The 12365-nt window shown below is 39.0% G+C and overlaps 1 protein-coding gene across 2 annotated transcripts; it reads right to left on the bottom strand.

The window, feature by feature from the left end:
• Positions 1 to 6256: 6256 nt before the first annotated feature.
• LOC137713561 (uncharacterized) lies at positions 6257 to 10578 on the bottom strand. Of its 2 annotated transcripts, none has more exons than XM_088684802.1 (10): positions 10445 to 10578; positions 9592 to 9814; positions 9252 to 9456; positions 8769 to 8859; positions 8536 to 8681; positions 7727 to 7970; positions 7524 to 7628; positions 7249 to 7431; positions 6965 to 7169; positions 6257 to 6823 (listed from the first exon to the last, which is right to left on the bottom strand). In XM_088684802.1, exons 2-10 carry the CDS (start codon positions 9809 to 9811, stop codon positions 6336 to 6338), a joined length of 1887 nt encoding a protein of 628 aa, XP_088540928.1. In that variant the 5' UTR covers positions 9812 to 9814; positions 10445 to 10578; the 3' UTR covers positions 6257 to 6335. The 2 variants fall into 2 exon arrangements, with proteins under 2 accessions (XP_088540928.1, XP_088540929.1); XM_088684803.1 differs by lacking the exon at positions 10445 to 10578 and adding an exon at positions 10284 to 10373.
• Between the last annotated feature and the right edge of the window lie 1787 nt (positions 10579 to 12365).

Genomic DNA, 12365 nt, shown 5'->3' with positions numbered 1-12365 from the left:
TTTAAAATCTGATGGAAATCTATCCTCAAAGATTGTGAACCGATTATGACATGTGGCGCGACGTGATTGGTTAATAATCTTATCAGAAATCCATCACCAATAATTGTATTATTTTGTATTATTTAATAATACTTAGGATAATGACACGTGGCGCAACGAGAACGATTAAAAATCTTATCCGATATTACATTTAAAATTATTTTGTATTAATTTTATAAATAAAAAAAATACTAATATTTTATTGCCTATTGCCAGGGCTATAGAAGTGTAACGGTGGAGATGCAAAATCTATTGCCAGGGCTACTTACTGTTCATTAAGGGCAATTACTGTTCATTAGGTGGATTGAATAGTGTATTGCCAGGGGGGAGGGCTCCAACGCTGGAGTTGCTCTTATGCACAGATATTTATGGATATGGCGGTGCTGGTCGATGCACAAGGGGAGTTGCTTGACAACATAGAAACCCAGATAATTACCACAATCTCAAAGCATGATGACCCCCTGAATTTCGTAAAGGTTCAAACCCGAAAGAAAACAGAAGTTAATTTGTAAAAAACATGATGTGGATTGCAACTCTTGTATCACACGTGGGTAGATGATCATGTATGTTGTGCTTTCATTCCGCAGGTATCAAGTGCAGTAGATCATGTACAGCAGGGGAATACCGCTCTTCAGAAGCCCAAGAAGCTACAATAGAATTCGAGGAAATGGATGTGCATTGCGATACTCTCCTTCTTATCATCGTTGCAATCATTGTGGTGGCGGTGTTCAAGCCGTGGCAGAGCAACAAGGGTGCTTAAATTAGCTCCTATGATAATTTGTAACTTATAAGTATAGGGGATTACAACCGACAACTCTGGGACTCGAGCAACTCATGTGAATCGTACAGATTTAACGGACTCTCCGAGAAGGGGTGTATTGGAAGAAAAAGGTCAGGTCACCTAAAGTTAAGGTCACCTAAAGTTAAGTCTTGTATCCACCCACTGTGCACTGTGCAGCATGGCATCAGTGTCCAGGGCATGGCGTCCTCCTTTTTAGCATGTTGGGATTCTTCTTGTTATCTGTTGCCCTTATTTCAAAGGATTGTATCTAGCTGATTAGGTCTAGGAGTAAATTAAGGAGCCATAGGTTTCGGTTCTTTTCATCTTGTACATATACTCAGTCTAGGTTTCTTGTACTATTATGATTTGTGTGAATATTGAAACTCTCAATTTACAACATGGTATCAGAGCAGTGACCCTAATAGGCCTGTCTCTGTATATCTTTCTGATAGTTCTCTAAACTGTTCTTCATTCCACAACCATGGCCGAAGAAAGTTCTATAAACATTGAAGGAGACAGTTCCCATATTTCTCCACCTTCAGTTTTTTCTGATGTTGAGGTTAATCCAAACCAACGTCTTAGTTCAATGCTTTTAAACGAGTTTAATTATCTTCATTGGGAAAGGGTTGTTACATTAGCTCTAGGGGAAGGTCTAAACTCGGCTATGTCAATGGAGCCGTTCCAATGCCTGAAATCTCTCATTCAAGCTACAATGCTTGGTTGTGAAAGGACCAACTTGTTATGTCGTGGCTGCTCAACTCAATGGAGCGAAAAATTGTTGAGATTTTCAGTTATGCTGAGTCATCCATGCATCTTTGGAAGAATCTCAAAGAAATGTATGGAAACCAGAACAACTCAGCTCCTATTTTCCAACTGAAGAAAGATATTTCTGGCTTGTAGCAAGAAGGACAATCCTTCGTGCAACATCTTGGGAAGCTAACAACCATGTGGAATGAATTGAATGTCTATCGTCCTCACACCATTGATACTGCGGTGTTAATGAAGAGGGCTGAGGAAGACAAAATCTTCCAGTTTCTGGCAAGTCTAAGTTTTGAGTTCGAAGATCTTCGAAGCCATATTTTAATGAATCCTGATCTGCCCTCATTCTCCAGTGTTTGTGCTACTATTCAACAAAAGGAGGTGCGCAAAAAGGTCATGAACATAGAAGCCAAGCCTAATATGCCAGAAGTCAGGGCTTATGCTTCTAATCATAAGGGTGTCAAGGAAAAGAGCTACAAGGGAAAAAAAAGACTTAAAGTGCAGCTATTGTAATGCAGGTCAACATTCAAGGGACTAGTGTTAGATTCTACATCCGGAATTGAGACCAAAGCTACCAAGAGATCAGAAGGACCCTCAAAATTCTCTCAAAATTCTCCTTTCAAATCCAATCATTCCCCTTTCAAAGCCAACCATGTAAGCCATGCAGATCATGCAAACCATGAAGATCATGCAGTCTCCTCGTCTACAAATAGGATATCAAGCTTCACTTCCAATCCAACTACATTAATCAATGAATTTGCAGCCTTTCTTCACAAGAAACAAGGAAGTAGTGACTATGAAGGGACAATCAACCATGGTGACAACAATCAGACCGCACTACTTGGACAATTTGCAGGTTTTTTGGCTAAAAATGAACGCATACCATCAAGAGACATCTCAGGTATCTTGAACTCATTTTCAACTGCACTCAAAGTTGGTACTATGCATGATTATTGGATTACAAATTCAGGTGCCACTGATCATATAACAAATAAATTTACAACCTTGCATGATTTTCAAAAACTGCCAAGTCATTCTCATGTATCTGTTGCCAATGGCAAAGGTGCTCCAGTTCTAGGAAAGGGAAAAATGAATTTGATCTCTAACAACCTAGAGTCTGATGCTCTTGACGTACCTTCCTTTCCTTTTCAACTTTTATTTGTTGGAAAAATCACAAATTCACTAAAGTGTCTTGCTATCTTCTCTCCTCACAATGTTATTTTTTAGGACTTAGCCACCAAGAAGACGATTGGTGAGGGTTTCTTTTTAAATGGTCTATACTATCTACCTAAAGTCTTTCAAGTTAATTCAAGTATAGCACAAGAACAACAACTTTGGCACCAGCGACTAGCGCATCCCTCTGGAAGAGTTTTGTCCACTTTGTTCCCAAGCCTATGTAAAATTACAAACCCTTGTGATGTTTGTCACTTGTCTAAGTTTGCTAGGTTACCATTTTCTTCTTCTATGTCAAGAGCTAGTAATCCTTTTGAAATCGTGCATTCTGATATTTGGGGACCCATTTTGGAATCCTTTGATGGATACAAATATTTTGTAACCTTTGTGGATGATTTCACAAGGATCACTTGGTTGTATCTTTTGAAACTTAAAAGTGAAGTTGTGAATGTTTTTAAAGATTTTCATAAATTTGTCACCACTCAATTTTCTTCACACATTCATGTTTTAAGATCAGACAATGGCACCGAGCATATGTCCCATAACATGTCACAATACTTGAGCATGCATGGCATTCTACACCAAACAAGTTGTGTTGGAACACCCCAACAAAATGGGATAGCTGAAAGGAAGAATATGGATCTTCTTGAGAAAACTAGAGCACTTATGTTCAATATGAATGTCCCAAAGAAGTTTTGGTCACAAGGAGTGCTCACAACCACTTATCTTATTAATAGATTGCCTAGTAAAGTTTTGGACTTCAAATCACCCTACGAAGTCTTGAAAGGAAGAAAACTCAATTTGGAGGATTTGAGGGTTTTTGGGTGTACATGCTTTGTTCATATTTAAGCTCCCAACCACGACAAATTGGATCCTAGAGCTGCAAAATGTGTGTTCCTAGGCTATTCATCCACGCAAAAGGGGTATCGATGCTACAACCCCACAACTCAAAAACTGGTGGTTTCAAGGGATGTCAAGTTTGATGAAGGCACTCCCTATTTCTCACGACCTATAAACTATTCTCCGCAGGGGGAGCACCTGCGTGACCGCTTTCCTATGTCATATTCTGGTTGTGATGAGCCAACTTTTCTTCCTAGTGCTCCTGCATTGCCAATATCCCAACAAATGCAAGATGTCACCAATGCACAAGAAACACTTGAGGTTTCCGTCACTCTTATTAGTACCACCAGTTCAAATCCTAAGGCTTCTTCAATAGTTCATTCCTCAGTTCAACCCGAGGTTGTGTGTCGCAATCCTGCTCGAGAAAGACAACCACCACCTAGGTTACTTGATTATGTAACCTATACAGCCAAGTATCCCTTGACTAATGTCATTGATTATAATCAATTCTCACCTACTTATGCTGCGTTTCTAAGTATTATCACTAGGGTCTGTGAGCCACAAACTTTTCAAGAGGCTAATCTCCATGTTGAGTGGAGAAAAGCCATGGCCGATGAACTTCAAGCTCTCCATGAGAATGGCACGTGGACGGTTGTCAAGCTTCCCAAGGGTAAGAAAGCAGTGGGAAGCCATTGGGTCTACAAGACCAAGTTTAATTCAGATGGCACCATTGAGAGACATAAAGCACATTTGGTGGCTTGTGGGTTCACTCAAACTTATGGTGTAGATTATAAGGAGACATTTGCTCCGGTTGGAAAAATGAACACAGTTAGGGTGTTGTTGTCAGTTGCCATTAATCATGCATGCCCTATTTTTCAAATGGACATCAGGAATGCCTTCCTGCATGGTGATCTTGAAGAAGAGGTTTATATGAAACTCCCTCCAGGTTATTCTCAATCCAATGACACGGATTTGGTGTGCAAACTTCACAAAGCAATCTATGGCCTAAAACAATCTCCTCAAGCTTGGTACGCTAAGCTTAGTTTTGTTCTTGAACAAGTTGGGTTTTGTAGGAGTCATGCTGATTCCTCAATGTTTGTTCGAACTAGCTCAACGGGAAAATTGGTGGTGCTTATATATGTGGATGATCTTATTGTGATAGGTGATAACGTTTCAGAAATCACTTCCCTCAAACAATATCTCAGCAACAAATTTACCATTAAAGATCTTGGCAATCTCAAATATTTTTTGGGAATTGAAATGGCACACTCTCGTAAAGGTTTCTTCCTCAATTAGTGCAAATATGTTCTTGATCTTCTTCAAGAAGCTGAAATGACAAATTGTAAGCTAGCTTGAACACCTTTGGATACCAATCTCAAGCTGGAACCTCATGGTGATCAAGTTACTAATCTGAGCTACTATTAAAGAATGGTTGGCAAACTCATCTACCTGACCATTACACGTCTTGACATCTCTTATGCCGTGAGTATTGTTAGCCAATTCATGCATTCTCCAACCATGGTTCATCTCAAAATTGTTCATCACATCCTTCATTATTTAAAGGGCTCTGTTGGATGCGGAATATTAATGAGAAATCATGGACATACACAGATTTCTGGATATACCAATGCTAATTAGGCAGGCAACTCCACTGATCGTAAATCCACCACTGGTTTCTACACCTTTGTGGGAGGTAATTTGGTTACCTGGAAAAGCAAGAAGCAAAGCATTGTTGCAAGGTCTAGTGCCGAGGCTGAGTATCGCGCCATGGCCTTTACAACCTGCGAACTCATTTGGCTCAAGGGTCTTCTCCTGGATTTAGGCTTCTCCCATTGTCAACCAATGTCTATGTACTGTGATAATCAGGCCGCGATGCACATTGCATCAAATCCAGTTTTTCACGAACGCACGAAACATATAGAGGTTGACTGTCAGTATGTTCGCACACAAATTCAGTCCAAAGGCATCCACACATACTACACACAAAGCCATGATCAACTTGCGGATATTTTTACCAAAGGGTTGTCTTTCACTGCCCTTCAACGCATTTTGTTCAAGCTTGGGTCAATCAATCCCTTTGATCTAGCTTGAGGGGGAGTATTGGAAGAAAAAGGTCAGGTCACCTAAAGTTAAGGCTTGAATCCACCCACTGTGCACTGTGCAGCATGGCATCAGTGTCCAAGGCATGGCGTCCTCCTTTTTAGCATGTAGGGATTCTTCTTGTTATCTGTTGCCCTTATTTCAAGGGATTGTATCTAGCTGATTAGGTCCAAGAGTAAATTAAGGAGCCATAGGTTTCGGTTCTTTTCCTCTTGTACATATACTCATTACTCAGTCTAGGTCTCTTGTACTATTATGATTTGTGTGAATATTGAAACTCTCAATTTACAATAGGGTGCAAGAGAGTTAATCGAGCGTCGTCGGCCAAGATGTATTGGGCGAAGTTAGGGTGTACATTGGCACGTTTTGGAGAGATTTTTCTATGTAGCCGAAACATAGAACGGTACGCCATAAGTTATTAGACAAGTTGAGCGAGGGGTTTTTTTTTTTTTTTTTTTTTTTTTTTTTTTTTCAAGTGTCCCTCCACTTAAATAATGACACTAAATAATCTTTCCACGCTTTGATACTCGGTTGCCAAGGTGTAGCTGACATACGTATTGAAGATTAGTTAAATGATTTCTATTAATTATTGAAGAGTAGCTGACATGAGCAAATTACTGACGACGAGTCGCTAAATAGTTTCCTAGTTGGAATTGGCCGGTGTTGTAGAGACGCCATATCCAAAGGGGAAGAGAGGGTCATAATGTGTGTCTCCTACATTCATCGGCAGTTGATCAACGGTTTTGAACCAGGTTCGAGAAAGCTTGCCCGTGAAGCCATAGTCACCAAATAAAACATCAGCTACGCCCTGCCCTTCCGTTCCTGGAAGCCAAGCTGCAACAAGAGCATCCATCAAGGGAACATATGGTTGGATCACAACAGGACGGCCAGAGATGACGATAACAACACATTTCACAGAACCGCAAACATTTGTGATGGTACTCGGGCCAGGATCAGGTATTGTCAAGTTTAGGCTGTCACCAAATGTCTCTGCATACGGGTGTTCCCCTACCACAACGATGGCATATGAGAAATCATTCGACTTCACAAAGTCAGCATCAGGATTCTCCTTGTACACGACTTTGGTTTTAGGATCCACTGTGTTCTTTATGGCACTAAGAATTGTGGTACCTGTTAAGGAGTTAGAAAAGTAAGTTTCATGCAGAGTTTAATAGGTCAGTTTTTTCGGAGTCCCGACAGATTTCATAGACAAACATGTATCAAGAGGATATTATGTTTTATAACAGCAAAAATAGAAGGATCTTTGTTTACCTTCGGTGAGATTGTTGCCACTTAAGCCCTGCCACTCAATGGTCCACCCACCACACTGATAACCAAGGTTATCTGCATGACTACCAGCTACAAGTATTTTTGATGCCTTCTTTGGAAGGGGTAGCAACGGCTCATCAGCAGATTTTCCGTTCTTTAGAAGCACTAGAGATCTCCTCACAGCTTCCCTAGCTAATTCTCTGTGTTCCTGTGAAAATAGTAATACAAAAAACCAGATTAAGTTTCCTGCATTGTTGTAGAATGGTGTTAAATTTACCAACGTCTACCTTACTGCCAAGTTGGTCGACCAGGCTGCGATCAGCCAACGGTTCCTCAAATAAGCCCATGACGAACTTAACCCGCAAAATTCTTTTCACAGCATCATCAATTCTGCTCATGGGAATGATTCCATTTTTCACCAGGGAGGATAGTCCGTCAATAAATTCCGTATAGTTGTATGGAACCATGACCTGTAACAGGCAATTAAGTAGGGATTAGAGAACCAAACACATCATCAAGTTTATGGAACTTAAGAAAGGAAAGCAACAGAGATGTTAATTACCATGTCAATTCCAGCATTGATGCCTGCTTGAATTGAATATGAGTAGTTGGCATGAGGTGGAGACGTGATCCTGTCAATACCCTCCCAATCTGAGATGACGAAACCCTGATATAGTCCACAAGGTTTTACAGTGCTTTTAGCTTCTAATTAGACTTTGTAAAATGGACAAAAGGCCGAAAAGAATAGCAGAGAGTCGATTTTACCCTGAAATGAAGAGTGTTCTTAAGGAAGCCGGTAACAAGATCACGATTAGCATGCATCTTTACTCCATTCCAGCTCGAGTAAGATACCATAATGGTTGCAACCCCCTTGATAATTGAGTCATAGTAGCCTGGCATGTGGATACTGAGCAAGCCATGTCTGTTTATCACAGTGTTATTCTCATTGATGCCCCTGGTTGTTCCTCCATCACCGACATAATGCTTTGCACACGCTGCAACCTTTTTACTGCCAACAGAAATGGCGGAACATTATGAACAAAACACCTTCGTAAATTGGATCACAATCATGTTGTTTGGAATTTGACAATGATTGATGATCTTTCAGTAAATTAATGTGCCACGAGAATTGCAGTTGTAAATATGTCCCTTTCGGACAAATCAAAATGCAACAATATAGGGATTATAGGTGGCCTTTGTGACCACCGTAAATAGCCTAGTGCCAAAGTATGCTTGGGCAACCACTTTCCCTCTTTTTTCCTACAAAAAGCTACCAATTTTTCAATGAAAGTGCTTAAACACACTCGTCATCTCTTCCTTCATCAAAGAGCCAACATCACTGCACGCGAAAGAGAAGAATAAAACGAGTAGTACTTGCATTGCATGTTGTTGGATGTATGTGGACCAATAGAACTAAAACCAAGTTAAACTTCAAGATATTCCAAAACTGTAACTTTCACAGGACCAGTATGAAAAGAGTACCAAAAATTTTAGAGGACCCGGACAATCACATTATCCAAATGAAAATAAGACCTTTTAAACTCTCATAATGTGGTAGAAATGTTGGGCCTTACTTTCCACCTACGAAAGGAATGCCCTTTCTAGAGTTAGCTGGTAACTCCCCTTGTAATCCAGGTATGATCTCAGTCATTGCTTGAACAATTTTGTGATCTTCACTGTAGCTTTCATAACATCGACCCCATCTTGGATCTCTGCAAACCTGCAAAGACAAAATTAAGAGGATGTGCAACTTAGCTTAAAGTAGCTTCTGTCGGTACTAATCAGATGTACAGTTTATTTTAGTTACCGCTATACAAGGTGCGAAGACATATGGAATGCCTGTAGCTCTGGCTTCAAGTGCGGTTGCAGCTCCGATCCTCTTAACAAGTACGGGATCCCTGGTTGATTTTAAATACGAGAAAGTTGACATTAATACATTCACTCTATGGTTTAAAGTTTGAACTACTAAGAGGACTAAAATTTTACAGCTGAAGAAACAAATTTCTCAATTGATCCCATTTAGTTAAAGTATCATCATATACTCGAACATATTTACACAATTTTATTTGTATTTGGAATTTTAATTTGTCAGCACCAACGAAAAATGAAAGCTTCAGTCAAATTCTTGATCAATTGCCAGACACTTAAGACAATGGTCACATCGTAGAACTCTTCATTTAATTGTAGAGAAAGGAAGGGTTGTTTTTTTCTCTCCCAATTTCAAAACGCTGAGACTAAGTTGACAAAAGAGACTAAGCGAAATGTTAGTATTCAAGGCAAATCTACTTGCCTGGTAGCTCCAAGGCCAATATTGTGCGGAAAGATTGTTGCTTTGTAGACGTTGTTGTGACCATGAACTGCATCGATACCATAAATCATTGGAATTCCAAGCCGGGTTGATAAAGAACCGTTTTGAAAATCATTCACCATGTTAATCCAAGCTTCTGGAGAAGCCTTTTGTGCTGGAACGCTCCCACCCCCGCTTAATATACTCCCTGCCCAAAACAGATTTCTTCTTCCTTAAATCAAACTAATCTGCATATGCATATGTGATACATTCCATTCTTTCTATAGTTACACATGTATATAAATTTATACACAGGCAGGACAGAAGGAAGAGTGATGATTACCAATGAAGTATTTCTTCATCACCTCAGACGAAGCAACACTGCGTTCTATCTGCACCATTTGGCCAATCTTTTCCTCCAACGTCATCCGGCTCAATAGATCCTTGATTCGAGTATTCAATGGCTGTTTGGGGTCTTTATATCTTATGTGTTCTGCTTCTGCTATAGCTATGCAGAAACATGAGAGAAGAAGCCCCATCAAGAAGATGGGAGTCCCAGCCATTTTCTGTTCCCAAAAAAATTTACAGAAGAATGTAATGCACAATTAGAAAGCCAGTTTGAGGATAAGCTATGGAAATATTGTGAAACGAAATTCGAAAACATAAAAAAGGCCTACAATTAGAACATCAAACAGTTAAAAGATGAACAAAATTTGAAGAAAAGTATAAGGCAACAATGGAATCACAATATTATGAACCTCAAGCATTCAAGCACCAATGGAAGATTAGTTGCATGGTGGAAATTATAGAAAGTTACCACTTTTATTAACAAAAAAATGCTGCATCCTAAGTTAATCCCAGAGAAAGGAATCAGAAGGACCTTGTAGCAAAATGCAGAATCAAAGAGAACCCTTTTTTAAGCAGTAAAAAAAACAGTAAAAACACTAAATAAGTTTAGTTTTCTTCAAGTGACAATCACAACACATGCATGTTGCTCCTTATTACCCGCCAAAACACTAAGTAAATTTCACTGACCTTTTTCTTTTGTGACTGAATGGAACTAAAATCTGAAACCCAACAACTGAGAGAGAGGTAACTGAATCACAACTGAGTGAAGTATTTCATTTCATCTTTCTGGAAACTAATAAATTCCCTTTTGTCAAAAGAAACTAGTTGCATGTGGAAGTGGAACTTACAGAGAAGCAATGGAGATCCGATACTCCAATAGGCAATGAGCTCTGCTGTTCTGTGGAAGAGAGAGAGAGAGAAGTTGGCAATGAGCTCTGCTGCTTTGTGGAAGAGAGAGAGAGAGAAGTTGGGTTGGGACTTGGGATTTGGAAAGCAATGTGTGGCAGAAAGTGTAACTTTATAGAAAAAAAAAATTAGGTGCAAGTTGACTGAAAATTTGGACGTGATGATATATTTGTCAATTCGATAGCGGGCAGAGAAAGGTGACGCAGAGAGTTTTACTGGAATCCAAATTTGTTTATTTGCTTTTCATTTCGTTTTCATGGATGGACGATCATAATTCATCATGCTTATCTTTACTTAATCGGTGAGATTAGCATCCGCAGTAGTGATGCTGCTGGTGTAGGTGTATTAAGAAGGCTCCACTGGCAATAAAACTGGTGGTTTTGTTTGTTGACTATTATTCCAACTTCTTCTTCCTATCAAACCTCCAAAAAGAAAGAAACAATTGTTCCAACTTTTAACTTTTGTTTTTTGCTTCCTGCCTCATCCACAAATTACAGCCTTACACTACACACGCATGCATTGCGTTACAGAGATCGATATCGCTTGAAAACGGCTAGTGGGGTTTTAGAAATTGATGGAAGGCGATGAGATTGAGGGAGGCGGCACAAGAGAGAGAGAGAGAGAACCCTTTTGAATTAGAGTCCTCTCTCCTCTTACTGGGTATTCCCAAATCCCTACTCGATTTCAATATAAAATTATAAACTTACATGAAAAATAGCAAAAACAATTACATTCTCTTTAAATTTGTGTACTCTAAAAACCCATTAATCATCAAGAATTGAGAAAATTTTTATATTCTACGTAACATTAAATGCTACGAGCATTAGATAGCGTGTTCTCTCTCCTCTTATTGGGTATTCCCAAATCCCTACTCGATTTCAATATAAAATTATAAACTTACATGAAAATAGCAAAAACAATTATTTTCTCTTTAAATTTGTGTACTCTAAAAACCCATCAATCATCAAGAACTGAGAAAATTATTCTATTCTACGTAACATTAAATGCTACGAGCATTAGATAGCGTGTCTTAATATGGATCTAGAACTTTTTCATTTCCTTAACAATTTCTAATGAATGAAAAAACATAAAAGAGAGAGATAATAAAATAAAAAATAAAAAAAAACTCGTTTGGAAGTGCTTTTAAAGTGACTGGAAGAACTTTTGGTGAAATTATTTTTCGATGCCAAAAACACTAGTTATGTGCCAAGAAACACTTCAAGTGCATGCTTCTCCTTCATTATACCTAAATTTGTATGGAAGACAATAAATATTACAAGTATTGGATGACTTGAATTGGTTTGGATTATTGCTTTTTTCGGTAGCCGAATCATCTCTCCTGATGTTAACTTGTATATAAACAACTAATTGAACACACTTAATCAAGGAAATACATAGCATCCAGAAAAGAAACACAACCAATTCAATTTTATTTTATTTTATTTTCCGGAAGAAAAGAAAAACAAAAAACAAAAAAACAACAATGGTTTGTTTGATTTTCCTTTAAACAAGCAGCTAGCAAAGTGATCGACCAATTGGAAATTTTCATATATATTATTTGTCACGAATTCGTTGTGATTATAGCTTCTTCATTCGTCACGCATTGTACGTATCTTGAGGCCAAACTGCATGCACATTTTAGCTATGCAAATCAAGCACTTTCATACGTGACACGACACCCAACCTAGCTGGCTATATAAACACTACTCTACGTAACGATGCAAAGTGCAAACTAGTCATGGCCTTCTTCGCAAGAAATGCACTGCTGCTAATGCTGCTTATGTTGATTCTAATTATGTCTGATGCAGTAACTGTTGTGATCGAAAATTATTTGTGGGATCAATGGGGCGACTCGCCGCTGAA

This window comes from Pyrus communis, chromosome 14 (genome assembly GCF_041283825.1).
Source record: "Pyrus communis isolate YQ-2024b chromosome 14, ASM4128382v1, whole genome shotgun sequence".
Taxonomy (NCBI): domain Eukaryota; kingdom Viridiplantae; phylum Streptophyta; class Magnoliopsida; order Rosales; family Rosaceae; genus Pyrus; species Pyrus communis.
The sequence above is the reverse complement of the archived record's forward strand: the minus strand, read 5'-3'. Positions and strand labels throughout refer to the sequence as shown.

Coding starts and splice junctions, on each gene's coding strand:
- LOC137713561 (XM_088684802.1), bottom strand. CDS start 9,811: ATGGCTGGGACTCCCATCTTCTTGATGGGGCTTCTTCTCTCATGTTTC. Junction 7,971..8,535: donor ATTCCTTTCGTAGGTGGAAA/GTAAGGCCCAAC, acceptor TTCTGTTGGCAG/TAAAAAGGTTGCAGCGTGTG. Junction 7,629..7,726: donor AGAACACTCTTCATTTCAGG/GTAAAATCGACT, acceptor GGACTATATCAG/GGTTTCGTCATCTCAGATTG.